This window comes from Gigantopelta aegis, chromosome 4 (genome assembly GCF_016097555.1).
Source record: "Gigantopelta aegis isolate Gae_Host chromosome 4, Gae_host_genome, whole genome shotgun sequence".
Lineage (NCBI taxonomy): Eukaryota > Metazoa > Mollusca > Gastropoda > Neomphalida > Peltospiridae > Gigantopelta > Gigantopelta aegis.
In genome coordinates, this window is record NC_054702.1 from 96,043,784 (window position 1) to 96,067,316 (window position 23,533).

The 23,533-nt window shown below is 36.5% G+C and overlaps 1 protein-coding gene across 5 annotated transcripts in view; it reads left to right on the forward strand.

The window, feature by feature from the left end:
- Nucleotides 1-23,533, forward strand: part of LOC121371479 (E3 ubiquitin-protein ligase FANCL-like) — a 55,935-nt gene that overhangs the window by 12,876 nt on the left and 19,526 nt on the right. For 4 of the 5 annotated variants that reach the window (XM_041497404.1, XM_041497402.1, XM_041497401.1 and 1 more), the window contains 5 exons: nucleotides 755-856; nucleotides 2,616-2,735; nucleotides 3,785-3,841; nucleotides 7,498-7,592; nucleotides 9,564-9,660. In XM_041497404.1, coding sequence (XP_041353338.1) covers nucleotides 758-856; nucleotides 2,616-2,735; nucleotides 3,785-3,841; nucleotides 7,498-7,592; nucleotides 9,564-9,660 — 468 coding nt within the window. In that variant the 5' untranslated portion in view covers nucleotides 755-757. The remainder of the gene's footprint in view (nucleotides 1-754; nucleotides 857-2,615; nucleotides 2,736-3,784; nucleotides 3,842-7,497; nucleotides 7,593-9,563; nucleotides 9,661-23,533) is intronic. The other variant, XM_041497405.1, reaches the window with a different exon arrangement.

Below are 23,533 nucleotides of genomic sequence, written 5' to 3' on the forward strand. Positions count from 1 at the left end.
GTGGTTTATGGTTTTCTGTCTGTGGGAAAGTGCATCATGGTAAAAGATCCCTTGCTGCATTAGGAAAAATAAATAAATAAATTAATTGATTAATAAATCAATGTGCTCTAATGGTGTTGTTAAACAAAACAAACTTTAACTGTAAAATGTTGCAGTTATGCAAAATGCTTCAGTTTTTAGCACATTCTATCTGCAAGGATATATTACCAGTGATGATTTTTACTTTTTAAAATTTTATTATTATTATATTTTAATTAATTAACATTTCTGCCTATGTATTTTCATACTTATAGCTGGTATCAACTCCACAATGGGATAATCATGACTGGAAATTAAACATAATTTTAGGAGAGCAGTTTCTTGCTCACCATCGATTTTCAAACCATAAGCATTGTGCTAAAGGCTCAGAACTCGTGATTATTCTCTGATTATGGGATCTGTTTATGGAATATATTAATAAAATTGAACTTGAGTTTCATCCTGGTGCTGCATAAATGTACAAATGGTATGTATGGTTATCATGCACACCATCAGTATTTTGATCGACAGCTGATTGTCCTGATCGAAAATGCAAATAACCACTCTTATGTTTATGCGGTAAAGTGACATTGCATGATGCGATATAAAGACGTTTTTGCTCAGTAAGGGGTGGGGTTTGAAACGTGTACAGTTATACATATTTATTGCACACTTTATGAATGGAAAAACCACCTAAGCGTGGCACAAATGAAAGTAATGTATTATACTTTTTCAGAAGATGAATAAGCAAGATGAGCTCAGCTGTCTTGAAATCTTCCCCTTGTTGATTCCTCAAGATAATGAGAGACTGGTTTATGATGGCTTCGTTCACACTGGAGTAAGTGTTTGCTTTTAACTACAGTCTCTATATGCCTGTATGTCAGGCTGTGAAGTTACATGTAGCAGTATTCCTTAATTGCAGAGAAATGTTTTATTTAACGATGCACTGAACACATTTTAATTATGATTATATGGCATCAGACATATGGTTAAGGACCACACAGATATGGAGAGAGGAAACCCACTGTCACCACTTCATGGGCTACTCTTTTCGATTAGCAGCAAGGAATCTTTTATATGCACCATCCCACAGACAGGATAGTACATACCACGGCCTTTGTTACACCAGTTGCGGAGCACTGGCTCGAACGAGAAATAGCCCAATGCCTAGACCGACCGTGCATCAAGCGAACGCTTTACCACTGAGCTTCGTCCTGCCCCTCACAAGATAATGAGATAGAATCCAGAAATATAACATAGACTATCCTATATTGAAAACAGTTCCCCATTGAAAACCCTGTAAGAACAATATTTAGTTACATCATAACAAAACAAAGCAAGCCTCAATCAACAAGTAATGAACAAAGTGCAGGGGAAGTGGGGGTGGGGCAGAATTTAGTTTTTTACTCGATTTTTTTTGCACTACGATGCTATGTTAAGCAAAACTGAAAATATACACTTTCTAAAATATAACTAATTACAATCACTTCTTTCTATTTATTTTAAAAAAATAAAAATTTTGAGATAACATATATGGGATGATTTTTAGGTAGGTTACAAATTAACAATCATAGGTTACAGCATATTATTTTGACATCAGAAACCACAATTAAAGTAAGAAAAGTAACTAACAATGACAAATGCATCAGATGACTGCAATGAGCATGCACAGTAGCTTTTTCTTGTTAATAGGACAGCTTTCTATCAAGGATATACATGTACATTCTGGAGGAATATTAAAAACAAAACAAAAACACTAAGTGTTTATATCTTCTGTCAATGTTTGGATTTTACCCCAGAGTCTGTACATATTATAAACCACATACTGCAATTCTGTTAATGTTGCTTTATAGTTTGTTTATTGGTACAGTCAAGGGTGGGGAGGGGGTATTACCTGAAACATACAATAAGGTCATGTCTTTAACTTTATAAAATATTTTTCAGATTCTGCTCGCTGCCATGTAATGGTATTGTAGTCGAAATCTTTGCCAGATCTCCGACATGGAAATTCAAAGGAAATTTAGGCACTCCATTTTTCATTCATTCTGAGACTTTGAAATATAATGTTCAAGACAACATACTCTTGCTTCAAGCAGAGAAATATACACAGGCAGGGCTAGCTCTGGCATTTTATTTTAATTTGGTGAAATAATTTCATGTAGTAATTTCTAGAAAATAACTTTAAATTTTTTAAGCTTAAGAAATAATTTGGTGAAATTTTCTTCCAAAGCTAGCCCTGACAGGCGATGATGTCATACTTTTAAACTAGAAGCCCACTAATGTGCACATTTGCGGAGCAGGAGGTTGTGGTTGGGGGGGGGGGGGGGGGGGGGAGAGCTCTGGCCTCTCCAATAATTCTGAATAAAAAATACTATTGATAGTAAATTTTAAGACAGAGATTAATTTTACTTATAGAATGCAGGGAATTGCATTTCAGGATGTCTAGTTTTCAAAATGCATACCCCCGAACCCCCTAAAAACTTTGCTTTGCACCCTCGATCTCAGTCAGCTCCCCCAATGTCTACTTGCTTCAGCCGTGCCTGGTTTAGTTTGTGTTACATGTACCTTTGTTCTAAAGATGCGTATTTTTGTTTCAGGGTAAGGATTTGAGACTATGTATATGTCTTCCGTCTTCAGGAAACCTGTCAGATGCAACAGTGAAATGTGAATGGAGACTAGCTCAAATTCTTTCACGACATTCAGCCATCTTAAAACAGGTAGGTCCTATCTATTTGTTATGATTGGTAACAAAATGCTGGTTACTGCCATTAACTTGTCATGACAGTGTTGGGACAGTTTTGCAGAATTTTGGTGCGATAGGATAAAGGGATTGGTTTCTCCTGATCACATTCCTGTCATTATTTGTATCCTGTACATGTGTATACATAATATGATATGTGTTTAAGAAAGTTGAATGTAGTTGATTGAAGCATGTTGTTTTAGAACAGTATTTCAAGCGAACTGTTGTTTTATTCACATGTCAGTTACTTAGCTTTGAAAAGTTAAAGTTTGTTTTGTTTAACGACACCACTAGAACACATTGATTTATTAATCATCGGCTGTTGGATGTCAAACATATTTGGTAATTCTGACATATAGTTTTAGAGTTAAAGTTTGTTTTGTTTAACGACACCACTAGAACACATTGATTTATTAATCATCGGCTGTTGGATGTCAAACATATTTGGTAATTCTGACATATAGTTTTAGAGTTAAAGTTTGTTTTGTTTAACGACACCACTAGAACACATTGATTTATTAATCATCGTCTGTTGGATGTCAAACATATTTGGTAATTCTGACATATAGTTTTAGAGTTAAAGTTTGTTTTGTTTAATAACAACACTAGAGCACATTGATTTATTAATCATCGTCTATTGGATGTCAGATTTTTGGTAATTTTGACATATAGTCTTAGAGAGGAAACCTGCTACATTTTTCCATTAGTAGCAAGGGATCTATTATATACACCATCCCACAGACAGGATAACACATTACACAACCTTTGATATACCACTCGTGGTGCACTGGCTGGAACGAGAAATAGCCCAATTGGCCCACCAATCCTAGTCCACATGTAGCTTTGAATTCACATGAATTGGTTACATAGTAATTAACCTTGACATTCTAAAAGAAATTTCAGGATCATCAGAACTTTATTTGCTATTCATGTAAATGCATTACATGTAACCAAACAATCAGTTACCTAGGTGAACTGAGTTCTGATTACCTAAGATTTTGAAATATTGTCCGCTGTTGATTTCAGAGATTATCACAAGCTGCCGATTTGCCTTCATTTCTACAAGATCTAAAAAATTTGCTGGTAAGTACAGGTATTTTACTTAAAACCATGTAACAGATATTTTTGTAAGGTTTTATTTTACTGAAATGTATATTGGATGTCTCATAATTTGAAAGCAAATACTCTAACATTTTAGATTCTAATTACATGTGGTACTAAAATATTCATTTAAAATTAGTACACTAGCATCCCCAGAAAGATGGGGGCGGTATGTAGCCCAGTGGTAAAGCGCTCGCTCGATGCATGGTTGGTGTGGGATTGATCCCCGTCGGTGAGCCCATTGGGCTATTTCTCGTTCCAGACAGTGCACTACGACTGGTATATCAAAGGCCGTGGTATGTGCTACCCTACCTGTGGGATGGTGCATATAAAAGATCCCTTGCTGCTTATCGAAAAGAGTAGCCCATGAAGTGGCAACAGCGGGTTTCCTCTCTCAGTATCTGTGTGGTCCTTAACCATATGTCTGATGCCATATAACCGTCAATAAAATGTGTTGAGTGCGTTGTTAAATAAAACATTTTCCTTTCCTTCCTTCCCCAGAAAGAATTGAAAAAGTGCCTCTTTTATTTCTAAGTGCACTTTTTGTTCACATGGAAAATGTATTCTATTAAGTACTGTTCCCAGCTTATTTTGTACTGCCACCTCACTTAATTTAGACTAGTTATGACCTGAACACCCATTGGGCTGTTTCACACACAGCCAGTGCCCCACAACTGGTGTAACAAAGGCTGTGGTATGTACTATCCTGTCTGTGGGATACTGCATATAAAAGATCCCTTGCTGCTAATTGAAAAGAGTAGCCAATTGCATGGCAGCAATGTGTTTTCTCCCTCATTATCTGTGTAGCCGATGATTAATATATCAATGTGTTCTAGTGGTGTTGTTAAAACAAACTTTAATAATTATCTACATGATCATTAACCATATGTCTGTCGCGACATAACCGTAACAAAAATGTGTTGAGTGCATAGTTAAACAAAACATTCTTTTCTGTCTTGTTTTGTGCTTTAACCATGTTTTTCCTGTGTGCACTTTCTATTTTTATATAATTGCATTTATACAATCATGTTGAAATATTTGTCTGAAGAAAACAGTCCCAAAAGATGTGTCAGCCCACATAAAACAAATCTAGATGCACCTTTCTACTAATGTGTTCCTATCCATTAACAACAATGATTTCCTGTTACTTGGTTCTCGATTTTTAATAGTCAATATTGATAATGGACACCTTGGTATAGTAATTAAAGCATGTTGGAGGTAGCAATGGAAATATGGTTCTGAAGTTAATATATGCTTATGATTCTTAATTAAAACGACCACCAAAAGTCAACAGATTTTTAACTAAGACTTAATGAAAAAAAAAAAAAAAATTCAGGGCTGTAGATGTCACTAATTTAGGTACAACAGGAATTTTTGTCTTTCTGAGCGCAGGAAGGTTGTTTTAGTTCAGTACTGTCATTAACAGCTGATGTAGAGTTGTCAGTATTCACAAATGCATTTCAACTTATTTTAATGTAATTAAACTTAACATTTCAGTGGTTTTGACGTGAATTATTTTGATGTCAGCATATTTGTACACTTACTTTGGGTGTGATTATTTTGATGTCAGCATATTTGTACACTTACTTTGGGTGTGATTATTTTGATGTCAGCATATTTGTACACTTACTTTGGGTGTGATTATTTTGATGTCAGCATATTTGTACACTTACTTTGGGTGTGATTATTTTGATGTCAGCATATTTGTACACTTACTTTGGGTGTGATTATTTTGATGTCAGCATATTTGTACACTTACTTTGGGTGTGATTATTTTGATGTCAGCATATTTGTACACTTACTTTGGGTGTGATTATTTTGATGTCAGCATATTTGTACACTTACTTTGGGTGTGATTATTTTGATGTCAGCATATTTGTACACTTACTTTGGGTGTGATTATTTTGATGTCAGCATATTTGTACACTTACTTTGGGTGTGATTATTTTGACACAACGTTCATCTCCTCGACTTTGATGCAATCTAAAGCCCTGAAATGTATTACATATGTTGATGGTTCCATGCATACATCATAATATGTACACATTAATTAAATTTATTAACTGTATTTAGAATTTTATTACTCATTTGCACACACTCCTTGAAGAAGAAAAGCACTCAGATTGATTCTAATTACTGAATCAATATTGTGTGTGTTTCAAACAAAACTTTGGAAATCCATCCCTAATATTGATCTGAGGTCCATTAGCTGCACCATTTTCTGTGTTTACCTTGACTAATAGAGATATAATGACGATGTCGTCACGGTGAGACCGAAACCGCCCACTCATTTAGCACTCTGAGACATTGTTTTGGTATGGTCACACCATCATTGGTGATATTCATTATATTGCTATGACTGAAGTCAGAATTGATATTTTCCATAATGTAATTGTATTCCACTTTATTCACTGTCTCCAGTTTGTGAAGTGGGCGGAATCTAGCTTAGTTGGTAGAGCGCTGGCCTCAAATCAGGCACTTGTGTTGGGCTATTTCTCATTCAAGCCAGTGCACCACGACTGGTATATCAAAGGCCATGGTATGTACTACCCTGTCTGTGGGATGGTGCATATAAAGGATCCCTTGCTGCTAATCAAAAAGAATAGCCCATGAAGATTAAAATTTTGGGGCAGTATCCCAGTTGGATACTAACATTTCAAAATCTGGTATCCCACCTGAGAATTTAGTATTATATGGTATCCCGGTGGGATACTGGGTTCTTGAAGTCTGGTATCCAAAATTAAATTCTGGTATCCCCGGGATATCGGGATACCGTTAATCTTGAACACTGCATGAAGTGACAACAGCGGGTTTCCTCTCTCAATATCTGTGTGGTTCTTAACCATATGTCTGACGCCATATAACCGTAAATAAATTGTGTTGAGTGCGTCGTTAAATAAAACGTTCTTTCTTTCTTTGTGCAGTGGGTTTCGGGAATCAAATTCCCATTTCCCTGCTCAAGCAGTTTTTTTGTGTTTTTTAATATATTTTTAGGGTGGGTGAGAATGACTCTACCCCCTTCCCTAATTATAAAATTTGCTTCCTACAGTCTATAACACACACACCCTGCATAAATTACTGCACATGTGCCTGTGAGATGTTTATATCATAGTGTTGAATCAACTCAGTGGATCCTGATTGGATTTTACCCCCCATCTCAACCAATGAACCACAATTGTTATCTCAAAGGTCATGGTATGTGCTGTCCTGTCTGTGGAAAGTACATATGAAAGATCTCTTGCTGCTAATGGAAAATATTAGTGGGTTTCCTCTGAAACTATGTTTCAAAAATTAGCAAATGTTTGACATCCAATAGCCGATGATTAATAAATGAGTGTACTCTAGTGGTGGTGTTAAACAAAAAACTAATAAATTAGTGCATGTATTGGTAGTAGTTGAAATGAAATGAAGAAAATCTTATTTGATAAGTCCATAAAAATAAAAATGAGCTAGTGGTTTATTTTGTTTCATATTATGAATTTCAAATTATTTTTTTTAGCATGTAGAAACTTTGGATCTCTATACCAGTAAGTTCAGTTGTTAATATTATTTTGATTTTATTGAAATGATTTTAACCAAAATTGTGAGAATTTTCAGTGGAAATGTTTCTCTCTTTTTTTTTTCTTTTTTTTTTTTAGGATCAACAGCCCCATCAGAATGCACAACTTCAAACTGAGACTTCAGTTGTTTGCAGTCAGCTCATCTCAGAGATAGAAAATATTGGATGGGACAAGTGAGTGTTTTTATGATATAAACAAAGTAAGTAATAACCGACAGCCACTAAACATCAGTAAATATTTATATAAAACTCCAACATATTACATGTACATGTGCCTGCCCAGGCCCGGAGCCAGCATGTTTAGCGGTAGTTCATCAAGATAAACGTCTCCGGCACGATATTTATTATTGTGATGTTTATTGCTGTGCTATAACAAAAAATGTCAAAATGTTAAAAAACGGACCGTAGATGTTTTACCGTGGTGAACTAGTTTAGTGGGATGGGGGAGAGGAATCGAAATTTCATGTAGACGGAACTCATCAAACGCGATGTCCCCAGATTTTTTAGTGTATATATATATATATATATAACACCCTTTGCTAAAAAATGTGATGACGCCGGTTTAACTCGAGAATAATACACTGACTTTTGTTGCGAAATATACATTAACAAGTTGCATTAAGTTGTGGTATGCATGTAAAATGGTCTGGTGACAAAGCCATGACAAGAAACCATTTGTTTTCAGTCTTATCAATGTATTTATAATAAATGATACATGGCAAAAATTGTAACAAATTTAAGCCTACTGGAACACATTGACTACTAATCAGCAGTTATTGGATGTCAAACGCTGTCGCCACATGGCTGCTCTTTCTAAATAACAGCAAGGAATCTTTATGTGCACTTCCCATATCCCACAAACAGCATAGCACACACGACGTCCTTTGATAGACCAGTTATGGATCACTAGTTAGGATGTGAAAAGATAAAACTGGCCCACTGAGGAAAATCGAATGTTTTGCACTCGACAAAATTGAAATCAACTGCACAAAATTGTTCTCATCACATCGTGTGACCTTCGCTGAATTACATTGTTTATATACTCCTCAAAGAAAGAAATGCATAGTTTGAATCTTTAACATGCATTAGTGGCCGACCAAAAAAGAACAAATAACTGCAGTTAATCTATGCTTCCACTCTAATTTGTAAACTCATTAATATTGCTATGTGATATGTTATCAGTTTAGACTTGAATTTCTGAAGACATCTTGTAATAAAATGCACTTTTAATCTAACTATGCATTTCTTTTTTTTTGAACCGTATATATTACATTGTTAATATTTAACCATGCCGCTCTAACTGATTTGGTGATTGAGGAGTCTGACAGGTAACAAACCCGGATATGTTATCCCAGTCATTTGGGGACAAGCACTTTTATGTGTAAAATCTGATTATTATTTTTTCATTTGAGCAGAACTCTCAATCCTGCAGGGGATTGGACGATCCCCCGATCCTCACTGACTACGGGCCACACTGAATTTTTATTTTTATCCTACAACTTGCCCATAATGTTCATATCATAACCCTTTTTGACATTTATAGTATATAAAATGAGCTTCCATTTCATATCATGTTTATGTCCCAAGAGAAATAATTTTCAATTGTCACAAGCTTTAATGCTGATGACATCATCGTATGATGTCGGGGTGTTACGTCCCACTTCCCGTTCTAGTCGGACATAACACTTTGATATGTACCAAGATATTTTTAACCATATGGATAATAATTTGTTGTATTAACTCACTGAATTGAGGAAGGAAGGAAATGTTTTATTTAACGACACACTCAACACATTGTATTTACGATTATATGGCATCAGACATATGGTTAAGGCTCACACAGATATTGAGGGAGGAAACCCACTGTCGCCACTTCATGGGCTACTCTTTTCAATTAGCAGCAAGGGATCTTTTATATGCATCATCCCATAGACAGGAGAGCACATAACACAACCTTTAATGTACCAGTCATGGTGCACTGGCTGGAGCGAGAAATGGCCCAATGGGCCAACCACAGGGATCAATCCCAGACCGACCACACATCGAGCAAGCTCACTTAATTAAATACCCATTGCTATCAAGTCCTACAATCCAACCAGACCTGTGTATAGAAACAATTTCAAGTATTTTGTTTTCTCATTGCAGATTGTTATCAGTGGATTCAACTTTTCAGAATATATCTCTACAGCTACGAGACAAAGCTGAGAGAAGTCATATCATCAAGATCCGTCTTAGTTCCAAGGTAACATAAACATTATGAGCAGGACAATCGGTCATGAGGGGCTGGATGTAACCTACAGTACGCGAACCAACCAAAGTGGCAATATCGGCGGTTTCGGCGGTCATAAAAAAAAAAATGTTTAAAAAAATTATTATTATTAACAGCTTCAAGTCATAAAAGTGAAACACCAATTGTTTAAAAAAAAAAGTTTATGGGGGGTGGGGGTTACAAAACAACATACAAAGGCACATGTGCAGAAAATTGAGTACGGGTGTCTAGACTGGTGAGAGATGTTTTTAGGGAATGTCGGGTCATGCTTCGCAAAAAAAATATTTTTTTAAAAAGAAAATTCGGGAAGGGGGAGGAGGGTAGGCCCTGAAGCACACCCCTGTGCACACGCGCCTGCAATATCATTATTTTTGTGGCTGAATTTACCAACGGCCCAAATGATCGCGGGTCTACAAGTTGCTTTGTTAATAGATTTCCAAAAGGAACTTGAATACCGGTTTTATTTTAGGCTGTTTTTATTGTGGATATATTCCCTCTGGGCCCCATTTACATTTTCTTCACTATCTGTACCAATATCATTATACATTTATGTTTACCGCCGATTTGACAAATGATCGTTAGTCGTTTTGTCTGCGAACTGCCTTGTTAATATAAAAATGCGTTGGGAGTGATTTTCGATAGGAACTTGGGTACGCAGGCACGTGGTAACAATATCCGGGTGTGGGGGTTTGGAGCACAATCTCTAATGGAGGGGGCTCAGTCTCTAGTGGGGGAGGGGACACAAGCCAATTAAAAAAAATCTTTATTTAAATATGGGGGGGGGGGGGAAACCCGTACATATTCGTCCACAAGTGGGAGGGGTGTGTGCTACACGTGCCTGGAAGAGGTTTTATATGGGGATGCAGTGTTCGAGATTAAAAAATTTGAGCAGGATACCAGTTGGATACTAATAATTCAAAATCTGGTATCCCACCTGACAATTTAGTATCCCACTTAAATGAAATTCATAAATAAGTTTGGCAAAATTGGCAAAACGATTTGCTGCATCTATTTTTGCGTAATACTGACATAAATTAATACTTAGCAGTAATTCAGTGTTTCTAACATTACTAATGATAAACCTACCTGTATCAAATTTTCTGCAGATGTGGAATAAATATCTCAAATAAAATTTGAAGGGAGGAAACATCCAACAGCTACTTAGCGGTTCCCAGCATTAGACTGGGTACGAGTTGGGGGAGATATTGTTATGGCATAGCATTAGACTGCGTAAGAGCTAAAAAATACTGTTACTTAACTTCACCAATAAATGATGACTTTCACCGTTTCACTTGAAGTCTTGTATCCAAAATTAAATTCTGGTATCCCCGGGATACTGTTAATCTCGAACACTGGGATGTTGTTGCTGCAAATACGTTATATCTAACCCTATTTACCTTTTCACTAGCTGTACCAATATCATTCTGTTTACCGTCGATTTGACCAACGATCCCAACAATCGCCGGTTGTTTGTGTGCTGATTTGTCAATATGAGAGTTGGCGTGATTTCAAAAAGGAACTTCGGTAGAGGTTGTATCTGGGGCTGTTGTTGTTGTTGCAAGAATATTCTCTCTAGCCACCATTTACCCTTTGTCCTCTAGCTGTACCAATATCATCTTTAAGGCCGATTTGTCCAACGATCCGAACCATCGTTTCGTCTGCGAGCTGTTTTGTTTAATTAATGTGAGTTTCCTAAAGGATCTTGGATACAGGTTTTATCTGGTGCTGTTGTTATGGGCCCGGTATATTATATCTAGCCCCCAATTACATTTTCTCTACTAGCTGTATCAGTAACATTGTATACTTGTTTACCGCCGATTTCATCAACGATCGCCGATCGTTTGTGTGCTGCTTTGTTAATATATGAGCTGGCGTAATTTCAAAAAGGAACTTTGGTACAGGTTTTATCTGGGGTTGTTGTTGTTACTAGTGTATTCTCTCTAGTCACCATTTACCCTTTCTCCACTTGCTGTACAAATATGTTTACCGCTGATTTGACCAACGATCACCTGTTATTTCGTTTCATAACTCCTTTGTTAATAGTTATTGTGAGCTGGCGTGATTTCCAAATGAAACTTGGGTACCTGATTTATCTGGAACTGTTAATGTTGCGGGTATATTATATATATATATGCCTCATTTACCTGTGTTCCAATACCTGTACCAGTATGCTTACTAGTTTATCTTTTTTACCAACGGTCCTATGTTATTTTGTCTAGGAGCTTTTTTTAATAACTGAAAACGTGTCAGCAATTAAAAAAGGATCGAGTGCGGGTTTTATATAGGGCTGTCATTTACATGTTCATTTGATTTTAATTTGGAAAAACGTGTAATCATAAAATATGCCATTTCTCTCCAATAACCGTACATGCATAATTGTGCGTTTACCAACCCGATTTACGAAAGGAAGTTGGGTGCAGGTTTGTCTGGTGTGTGCGTCGTCCCCCCTCCCCCTCTATCTGTGTGTATGCGTGGGGGGGGGGGGGGGTCTGGGGTTATTTACTTTTATTATATTTTTATTAGGGTCATTTTCTTCAAATATATCAGTTTTGACTTTGTTTAGTATTTATAATATTGTGACGATTAAAAAAACACACAAAAACAAACAAAAACAAAAACACACAACATTTTTATTAAAATTTTGTTTTTAAGCACACAAAATTCACAGTGCAGCGGGAGTGGAGAAACAACAGCAGTCTGAAGACTGGATTCATCCACGCTATATTTGTTTTATATTTTCACTTTCTGGACCCTCACCTCCCCCCTCCCCCTCCAAGGTGTTTAATACAGTAAGTTCAAATAAAATATAATTATCAAAAGATATATTAGGTAACATGCAATATAACCCTCAACCCAGTCTAAAACGACGCGTTGTAAGGCCATTTTATCAGACTGTATTTATGAATAATGAAATCAAATATCCTAGAATTCATCTACTCACACACTGAATTAAAACTGTGCAGGCATAGTCCCTAGGTCCCCATCATCGAACAAGGAACTTGTTTACCCAAATGTGTTACAGGCTTGAAAAGCAAAATTAATAATTATTATATACAATCATGCTCCCCACAACCTAACCACAATCCGAACTATGCAAAATATTTCTCGGGGGGGGGGGGGGGGGGGTGTTTAGAGGTGTGAATTCCTCGTGCTGGGACCAACAATGGATAAGACTCGATAAGAATAACGTTATCTAAAAAAAAAAAAAAAAAAAATCGACACCATATGCGCACGGTATCAACCGAAGGTAAATATATACATGGAAGATGACGCTACGGTACTACATATAGCACCTGAAATTTTAGATGTATACTCTGCTTTCATAAAGTCTAGGCACAGATTTAGATTGCCCCTATCCCCTTAATAAAAAGAAAAGAAAAAAATATATACTTATATTCGCACCTGGATGTTATTTATTGTTGCGATCTATCAGCAGTGATGACAGTAAATTGTCCTATCTTCCTAGAAAAATCAGTCAGTCAGTCAATCAATCAATCAATCAATAAAGTAAAAAATAAATGAAATGACGAAGTTTGGTTTCATCCACACTTAATTTACTTTGTTTTTAATTTATGATATTTGGACCGTCTTTAGATTTCTTTATCTTTTTCAGGTATTTAATACAGTAAGTTCAAAGCCAAATAATAAGAAGACAAAGAAGAAAGACCGTTATAGTAGTGTCTGATATATTTTATGCATTTGTAGAATAAAATAAAATTATCAAGATATATTAACCAAAAACGCATTTAATGGTTAAAAAATTTAACCACACCCCAATAATGAAATTAAATATCCCAGAATGCACCCACAGACATCTTGAATTAACAGAAAAAGAGAGAACAAAGTCTAAACATCATTTATATGGCATGTAATCGGAGGAGGGGACTTTAGGGTACTTCAGTCTTTCACCCCATTATAGTGCCTCAGCAAAAAAAAAAAAAGAAGAAGAAGAAAAGTAAATAATTAAATTAATTAAAAACAAAAAAAGAAGAAATAAATTAAAATTGACGGGCTCCTAGGCTTCAGCGTAGATAATACGGACCTGCACGAAACTTGGAACAGAATCCAAGTTACTGTTTCTCCCCTTTGATGATTCATGCATATGCATATGCATATATATATACAGTGAAACCCCTCAATACCGGACATCCATGGGACCAAGTAAAATGTCCGGTTTTCAGAGGTGTCCAGTTTTCAGGGGTCTGCCTGGACGGAAATACCTTCCGTTCTCCATAAAGAAAAATAAAAACATCCATGGGAGTAATATTGAATAAAAAAATACATTAAAAAGTCCACAAATTGTCAATCAATCCATAAATCAACCTACGTTGAGAAACGTATCCATCGATGTCTGTTGTCTTTCACATCTGTGTTTAACAATGGTTGCCTGCGTTAAACTTTCTAATTCCTGTACATGCAATAGGAAACGTTCATCTTTCTGTATTGCAAAGTCCTTTAAAATCTGAAGCATGTTCAACACGTCAGGATAGCTGAGATCGTTTACCGGAACAGATACATCTTGTTTGGATTCGTTGTCGCTTCCGTCATTGGGTATTTCATCCCCACGGAAGTTGGCCACTAGTTCTCTCTCCCACTCGTTTGTGCAGTCTTCAATCGGCACGTCATCGTCGAAGCTGGTCAAGTTGTCAGTGTCCACATCGGCAGTGACGAGTTCGCGTGCTAGTCGTGATAACGGAATGTCGTCGTTGTCATCGTCTTCAAGCACCGATTCGTCGGTCGGCGAGAAACCAGCGACGGAGAAACACTTGCTGATCGTACTCGGCTTCGTTTCGTTCCAAGCCCGTGAAGTGTCAGCTGTTTACACAGGTCAGATGCATTCCCGACAACGTCAATCCTCGTCACAAGATAGCGGAGCATGTGTCGGCGGTACCTGGCTTTAAAGGCGCGAATAATCCCCTGGTCAAGAGGCTGAAGGTGTGAAGTTGTGTTCGCGGGTAGATATTTCAAAGTAACATTGCTAAGTTAAAGGTTTGGCCCATGTGATGTCGCATTGTCTAACAGTATGATTATTTTCCGTTTCTGTTGTCTCATGATTTTATTAACACTTGTTATCCATGCCGTGAATAATGCGATGGTCATCCATGCCTTTTTGTTGGCAACATAGGTAACAGGTAATGTATCTACATTTACATTCTTGAAGCATCGAGGTTTCTGTGATTTTCCAATAACCAGCGCCTTCAATTTCTCTCCCATTGCACTACAAGCAAACATAACAGTCACGCGTTCTTTCGACGACTTGCATCCTTTAGACGATTCGCCCTTCACCGAGAGGGTTTTGGTGGGTAGAGCGCGGAAATACAGGCCTGTTTCATCACAGTTAAACACGTCTTTTGGTGCGTAGCCGCTAACAACATCCGGGATTCTGGCTTTGTAGTCTTCCACCACTGCCACGTCCACTCCAGCACTCTCACCACTGACCTGGAAACATTTCACAGAATACCTGCACTTCCACCTGTCCAGCCAGCCATTCGAGCCCTTGAAATCTGCAACTGCAAGTTCCTTGGCAAATTCACTGGCCTTCTCTTGGATGATGGGACCAGAAATCGGGATGTTTTTAGCGCGAGCTTGACAGAACCACTGCCATACCAGTTCATTGAGCTTATCAAATTTACATGCGTTATTAAACCGCCGTTTATTCCCGCTAATATTCTTTTCAAACTCTGCCTTATAAACCTCTCGTTTTTTGATGATATCTCCAACTGTTGATTTGCCAATACTAAACTTTTCACTCAAAGATCTTAACGTTGGTTTAGGTACACTTTCGAAACTTTTAATTATTTTGAGTTTATCATCGAGCGAGAGTTCAACACGGCGACGTTTAGCTGGACGTTCTGTCATGTTGAAAATCGACATGAAAATGAAACACTACTAACATCTATTCGACTACTCAAAGCCAACATATACTTTTGCTTACTCTTTATTTCGCTAAAGAAACATTTAAAAAAAACCCAACACATTCACACAATAGGAAGGCAGCAAATTAAATTCCCTGTTATTTTTGTCAATCTTTGAAGCAAATCATGAGACATGTTTGTGAAGGATCACATTTAAGACCTTAAAACACACTCGTAACTTAATAAAGACATCTAACCCAAACCCGAACTCCGCTAATGTTAACCATAATTACAACACAATCAATGTGTTTACAGTAGTTAACTCCATACCAAAGCTTGCGATCAGTCCTTTTAATTGTTTATTGTCAAGTTGCTAATCTTGCCTGCTGAGCGGTACCTGTACTATATGCAGCGGTGATTACACTGATAGCAGCGATCTCGAGCATGCGCATATTGCACTAGCCATCGGTGTTCACAGACAGATGGGCGCCATATTGATTGGTATCGGTTTGATCGTCCGGTTTTCAGGGGTAGGATTTACACTAAGTTGACACATTGGGACCGAATTGTTTGTCCGGTGTTCAGTTTAGAGGGGTTTCCGGTTTAGAGGGGTAAAATATAGTGTTAAAAGATGTGTAAATCACGGGACCGCGGAAAACGTCCGGTTTTGAGGGGATTCCGGTTTAGAGGGGGTCCGGTGTTGAGGGGTTTCACTGTGTATATATATATATATATATATATATATATATATATATAGAGAGAGAGAGAGAGAGAGAGAGAGGGAGGGAGGGAGAGAGCGAGGGAGGGAGGGAGAGGGAGAGAGGCAGAGGTTATTACCAGTGTTTTTCGGTATCGTCAATATCATATATTAGGAATACAAATTGTATTATGCGAGCCTCATATAAGCTCAAGCATAATACAACGTGTTTTTGTAAACTGTACACGCAACTTTAATTCCGTTCCGCCATTACTAGATATTAAAATGACGTAAGAATATGTGGCGTGGTGTATTTTTGAATGGAAATGACGTCAAACCCGAATGACGTCATTTTGGATGTCCTTACATCAAAATAAAGTTATGCCTAACATTTTTTGTTTTCTGAACGCTGGACAGCTTTCAGTGTCAAATTGCCATTGAAATGTTTCAATTTGATGACTATGAATGCATACGTCAATCATGGAGTGTCACCCAAGTACGTTTGCTTAAATGTCTATAAACCTAGTGCCGAGACCTCGACTAATTTACATCTAATTTGCAAAGTTATGAAATTCTTAAAGTATGTGATCTGAAAAATATCACATACTTTGATTGCACTGAAAATGTAAGATATTATATGATATATATATATATATATATATATATATATATATATATATATATATATATATATATATATATATATATATATTATTTATTACCTATATGGGGTCAAATATACAGGGTAATATTTTTTCGATCTCTGCACAGTGTGCAGATTGCTTCTACAGCCACTGATTGGCTGGCTTAAAAATCACGACGTTTGGTTGGTTGCTTGGCATGGCCGGAACTTCACTTTCATTCATATAATGTTTCCATTCATGAGTCAGATTACACATACGTTATACGATCTACAAAGATTTACAAAAACAAATAGACTCATTTGTTTCGTAAACATGAAATGGTATAGTTTAATAAGCAGCGGCTTTAGTAATAAATAAAAGTAATTATTTTCAAATGCAAATACATTTTTATTATTTTGTACTGTAAACATTTGGCTGTAACAAGAACGCCGTTATGCTATAACGTCACTTACATTACGTCATGTAATGCGCGTAAGATTATATGACGTAATGGCTGATGGCTTTGTTATAGACTGCAGAGGAATATTTTTACATTAAAAATCATTTAAAATTGACAATGGGCATTAAGGAGAATAACCTACTCCTGGCTACAGTCGTAGCTCTTTAGTTATTCTCTAAATATATATATATAGGTGTGTGTGCTCCCCCCGCCCTTTTGGCAGCTTCCTATGCTACTGCTGGGTTAGCCTAATATTAGGGCCCTGCGAATCTCAATTTTCCGTTCGAATCGAATATTCAAAAATGTTAGAATCGAATCGAATTTCGAATCTCGAATACCTTGGAGAATAATCAAGTGTATCAGATGCAGTTCATGAAGGAATATTCAGCTCAGTGAAGGAAATTAGAAAGACAATATAAATATCCACTGCACTGGGGGTACATACGGTGATTAACATGAATACACAAGGTTGAAGTTTAAATAATAAAGCGCCCTAAATAGAAAACCAGTACTAATGTGTACATAGGTTGAACAGTTGAACCAACACAAGATAATATCTTGGAAGTGATCATTTATTGGCTTTTAATTAGATCACAAAATAATTCAAGTGAAAATTAACTCTCATCACCAATCAGAGATCAAAACTAAATACCAGTGGATATTCTTCGCACATACAAAAACTGAATCCTAAAAATTAAAAAAGAAATATACTCGTTAAGTCAAGCAATGTTTATTGACCGACTTAATTATCGATTCAGTGTGGATAGGATACGGTCAGCGTTTTTATATCCCATATAAGTGCTCTGCATTTTGGCAAGACAGAGAGTGTCGTTTGTCGGTTATAACGTTTGTGCCTGTGGAATTCACCCTTTCTGAAGAGAAGTTAGTAGCTTGAATGCCGAGTGTGTCTCTCGCGACTGTAGCCAGGAGTGGGAAAGACTTCACGTGACCCTGCTTTGTCTTCCACTTTGTTTATTGTTTATTAATGTTAACAGTTGGCCATATAGTTTGTCCCTCATTTTCCAATAGACCTCTTTCACATTCCACTGCGCATGTGCCCGTTGCGGGGTAACTTGAGGACGCAAACCGCGAGTACTCGCAAAAAGTTGGGGTGTGGGGGGCATAGACAATGGGAAGGCCACACAATAGGAATGTGAATATCTCCATGATTAATTATTCTATCAGTAGGGAACCCGAACATTCTGTCGACATCCAACAAGACTTATTGGAGACATTTGTGAATTATTGCTTATCACGAAATAAAAAATATTTGGTTGTTAACACCTGACAAACCATCGGTTCGGATTCATACGCAATAAATATCGGATATAGGCTGAAATAATATTAATCTGTGCGCGCGTGTATGTATGCAGATATTTATTGCATTTAACATGATTTAAATATTTATAAAGCATTATACAGATTACATTCAGGATTCTTGTCGGGATTTCTTGTTACCAAGTTATTTAAAATTTTGTTCGGTATTTGGAATAAAATTAAACGATACATATGAAATTTGAGCTATGGTATATAAAACATTAGAATCAGGCCCATAGGAACGATATCTGGAGTTGGGGAAGGGGAGTGAGCACAATCTGTAAGGGGGGGGGGGGGGGGGCAAAAGCCATATTTTAAACCGGGTTTATAAAAGTGGGGCTATAGTCCCCCCTCCGACGTCTCGGTTGCTACTGACCTAAGAATGGTCAGAAATGTAACTGTATTGCATATACAGCTATTTAAATTCGAAGCAAGATTATTTAACCTAAGAAAGATGTAAGTTTTATTTAGCCTATAACATATTAGACTAGCCGACAGCTTGATAATATAGCTACAAACTCAGGATGGTCTCTTTATTATAAACTCATGAGGGTTTATTATGCGCAGTCATAAGGTACCAGTCATAAGATACTTCGTTTGAATGTTTGAAGCAAACATATTAAGTTCCATGTCAGGCCCGTAGCCAGGGGGGGATTGGGGTATCGGACAATCCCCCCACGCAGGATTGAGAGTTCCGCTCAAATGATTTTTTTTTCTTCGGATTTTACATATAAAAGTCCTTGTCCCCAAATGACCGGGATAACGTAGCAAGAACGTCTGTCTGAGGTTCCATTTGCTGAAGGTTCGATCCTCCTCAGTGGGCCCGTTTGATTATTTCTCGTCCCAACCAAGGATTCCATCAAAGGACGTCGTGTATGCTATCCTGTTTGTGGGATGTCAGAAGTATGCCATGTATCTTTTATTATAAATACATTGGTACGACTGAAAACAAACGGTTTCTTGTCGTGGCTCTGTGACCAGTCCATTTTACATGCATACCACAACTTAATGTAACTTGTTAACGTATATTTCGCAACAAAAGTTTGTGTATTCGTGTATAACCGGCGTCATCTCATTGTTTGGCAAGGGGTTATATATACATGCACATATATATACATCCCCCCCCCCCCCCCCCCTACGGCTCGCGTTTGATGAGTTCCGTTTACATGAAATTTCGATCCCCCCACCCCACTAATCATTAATCATGCTGGCTATGGGCCTGAAGTTATATACAATATTCATAAGTTAGACCAAAGATCAAATTAGGATCGTATCGGGTTGCATGGGTCTACCACTTTGTAAAAGTTGCTGAACTTTGTTATGTATAATCATGCACGTTATAAAATCGTGTGATACTTGCATACCATATCGATATATATAGGACTTCTCCCTATGCTTGTAAATGTGTATCAAAGTACTGATGGTATCGCTAACGATCTCGACCAATGTTCTCAGGTACAAAATACAAAGTAGTAACCAAACACTACTGTACATACAGATATATGTTTACTTCAAGCTGATCTTCATGTAAAGAAGAAGATGTCATCTTCTAAATTCTCCAAAACAAACAACGCAAACAGCCGCATTTACTCGGTTTCTAACGTCATGCTAAGTTGTAGGTTTGACAGCTCATATATGTTTTAAAACTTCGTAAATATCAGCTATTATTTCAAGTGAAGTTGTATGTATCTGATATAAATGATAGTGAAAATAAAATAATAAATAAAATAAGATAAATAAATCAGTAAATAAATAAATACATAAATAAATAATTCGTGGACAGACATGTAACATTGATTAGTAGTTGTACGACTGTCTTTTTTTTAAAGGGAATTCCCGAGTTTGCTGCATTGTAAGATGTTTCTAACAAAATATTTCTACGATTAAACTTTCATATTAAATATATTTTCTTGTTTAGAATATCAGTGTCTGTATATTCAATGTGTTTCTGATCGTCTTAATATTTGTAAAAAGCCCAAACTGAATTTCGTCTTTAAATAATTTCGTACGTACGAAAAAATACGTTTTAGGAAATAAAGTGAAATTTAACCTAGTACAAATATTAGAACGATCAGAAACACATTTAATATACAGCCACTAATATTTTATATGCAGAAAAATATATTCGATATGTAATTACACTCGTTAAAAAGTCTATGTTAAAACTTGCAGCAACCTCAAGAATGTCCCTTTAATGAAACAATAAGGGGAAAATGGAGCTGTGATCAAGGTCTATGTGAGTTAGGGATTTTGTTGGGGTTTTTTTAGGAGGAAGGAGAGGCATATTTTATTAAATTTTAAATACTGATACATGTGGAGAATTAAACATCACTGGTAAAACCAATCTAATTAAAATTAGCTCCACTATTACATGTGGATCTAACAGCAGCGTGTTGGAGCTCATGTCCAGTTGACTTTTCATTCGACCAATCAAAACCTTACTTGCAAAATCATGCCATTGACTTGAAAAGAATTTGAAAACATTCGAGATTATGCCGAGGGTATACGAAATGATTCGGGTGAATTACGAAGTATGCCGGAAACTAATTTCAATGTAAAATTTTATATAAAATTCGTTTGAAGACGAAAAAACAAACACAAAACGTGATGGTATAGACATAAAATCTGTTTATGCTAGTATACAATCCAGAGTTTATTACTGCACTTTTCCCCCTGTTTTTTTAAGGTTGAAATAGACCAACAAGTTTGCCTATTGCATAAATAGTCTCGACCGATATTTTTAGAATTTGTATGCTCCCGAATAATGTTATAAAAGGCGAAGTGTAATTGGTCGATATTTAAATTGTTATTTATAGATGAAATGTCACCTGGACATGGGAGTCCATGCAATGCTGTTAGATCTACTGGTGAGACCAGTAGAGCTAATTTTAATCAGATTGTAAAAACATCAAAACAAAAGTCTTTAGCATTGTCAGACGCTAATAGCTGGGTAAGTTTGAAAACGCTTGGACGTCTGTGGTAATATGTTTTAATAAATTTCATTCTTAAATCATTACATCGTGGGCACTGGAGGATAAAATGATACTTGTCTTCTATTTCATTTTTGTCACAGTGTACATTTTCTCTGTGATATTTCAATATTTCTATACCTGCCAAATTCTATATTTAATGTATGTGCACATATTTTGATTGTAGTTATTTCTTTTAAATGACGAACGTCCAATGATTTTCTAAAATAATCTTGTAAATTATTTAACAACTGTTTGTATAGACTTCCCTTTGGAATTATCATTATTCTACTGTAACATTGTTGCTTGAATGTGGCAGTTATCCTTTCTCTAATTACATTGTAAACATTGTTATCAACATGTGCTAAGTTCCATATATACTCTTAAAAACAAAGTAGGGGAACTCTAATAAGAATTTACAATTGCCAAAATTGTACGGTATATTAGCTGTGTGGAATGGTTATGTGATAATAGTGAATTAATTGGGCAAACATTACAACCGGTAGTTCAGTATTACAGTGCTGTTAGGTCTACTGGTGAGACCAGTAGAGCTAATTTTAATCAGATTGTGGTAAATCCGCGTGAATATTTAACTATAATTCTAATTGTCAAAAGTAGCAAACACATTCCACTAAAGTTAATTTTATTGTATGAATCTTTTTATTTTGTGCTGTTAAAATACCCTTGACAGACGGCTCCAGAGACTTCGTCTAAGTTAATGTTTCACTGCTTTTGGTCTTAAACCATTCCGATGTAAACTTTAAGTAGACCGTTTTTCGCAGCCATTTTAACATCTTATACGAAATATGTACGTTAGTGGCTAGAGATTCACAGCTCCTACGAAGCTACTCATGACGCTCATGACAACTGTCGATCATGCCCCCCAATTTGTATATAGCCTTGATACCGTCCAATTCGGCAAGGGATGGTACTCTTCGCGCACATGCGCAATGGGAATGTGAAAGAGGTCTGTTGTCCGTACACTGCAATATTCGAAATTCCGAATACACAAAAATCGAATTGAATCGAATCGAAGCTTCGCGATGATTTCAAATCGAATCGAATATATGAAGCTTTGCAGGGGCCTACCTAATATATTTGTTATTATGCTGTTCTAAGTCAAATTTTAATATATTTTTCAATTGTTCTTTGAAGTCATTTAATATTTGGTTTTAATCATTTCTCTTAATTAATGGTTACACAGTGATTAATTTTTGAACAACTGGCCCGATTTGCATACTTGGGAACGGTCGATTCAACCGATTGTCACATACAATGAAGGTGGCATGCTGCAACAGTGTGACGTCATCTGATCACAAACACACACACACACACAATTAGACCATACTGCTCGAGAAGATCAAACATCAAAACAAACGGAGCCCATGATTTTGTTTATTCAAATTATTGCATTGACTTTTTAAAATCACCCCTAAAAATGTAGTTAGTATTAATTTATTAATTTATATCCAAAAGATAATAATTATTGCGAAGACTAATCGCCAAACAGCTCACTGGCTAGTACTTAATCCATTATGGTGACCCAGACAATCTATTGTCCCTGATACAAGACGCACGAGCTGCTTGAGAAATAGACATTGTTTTAGTTTTGATTTGGGCTTGTAGGTCAAAGAAAAAGCCGACATGAAATTGAGAACATTTTATCATCTAAGCCAAATCGCAGTTATTTTCGTGTTACAACATAATATTTATAAAGTTTGTTTGTTTTATTTAACGACGCCACTAGAGCACATTGATTGTTTTATCTTATCGGCTATTGGACGTCAAACATATGGCCATTCTGACACTATTTTATTTTTTTAGAGGAAACTTGCTGGCGCCACATAGGCTACTCTCTTTTTTACGATAGGCAATAAGGGATCTTTTATTTGCGCTTCCCACAGACAGGATAGCACAAACGATGG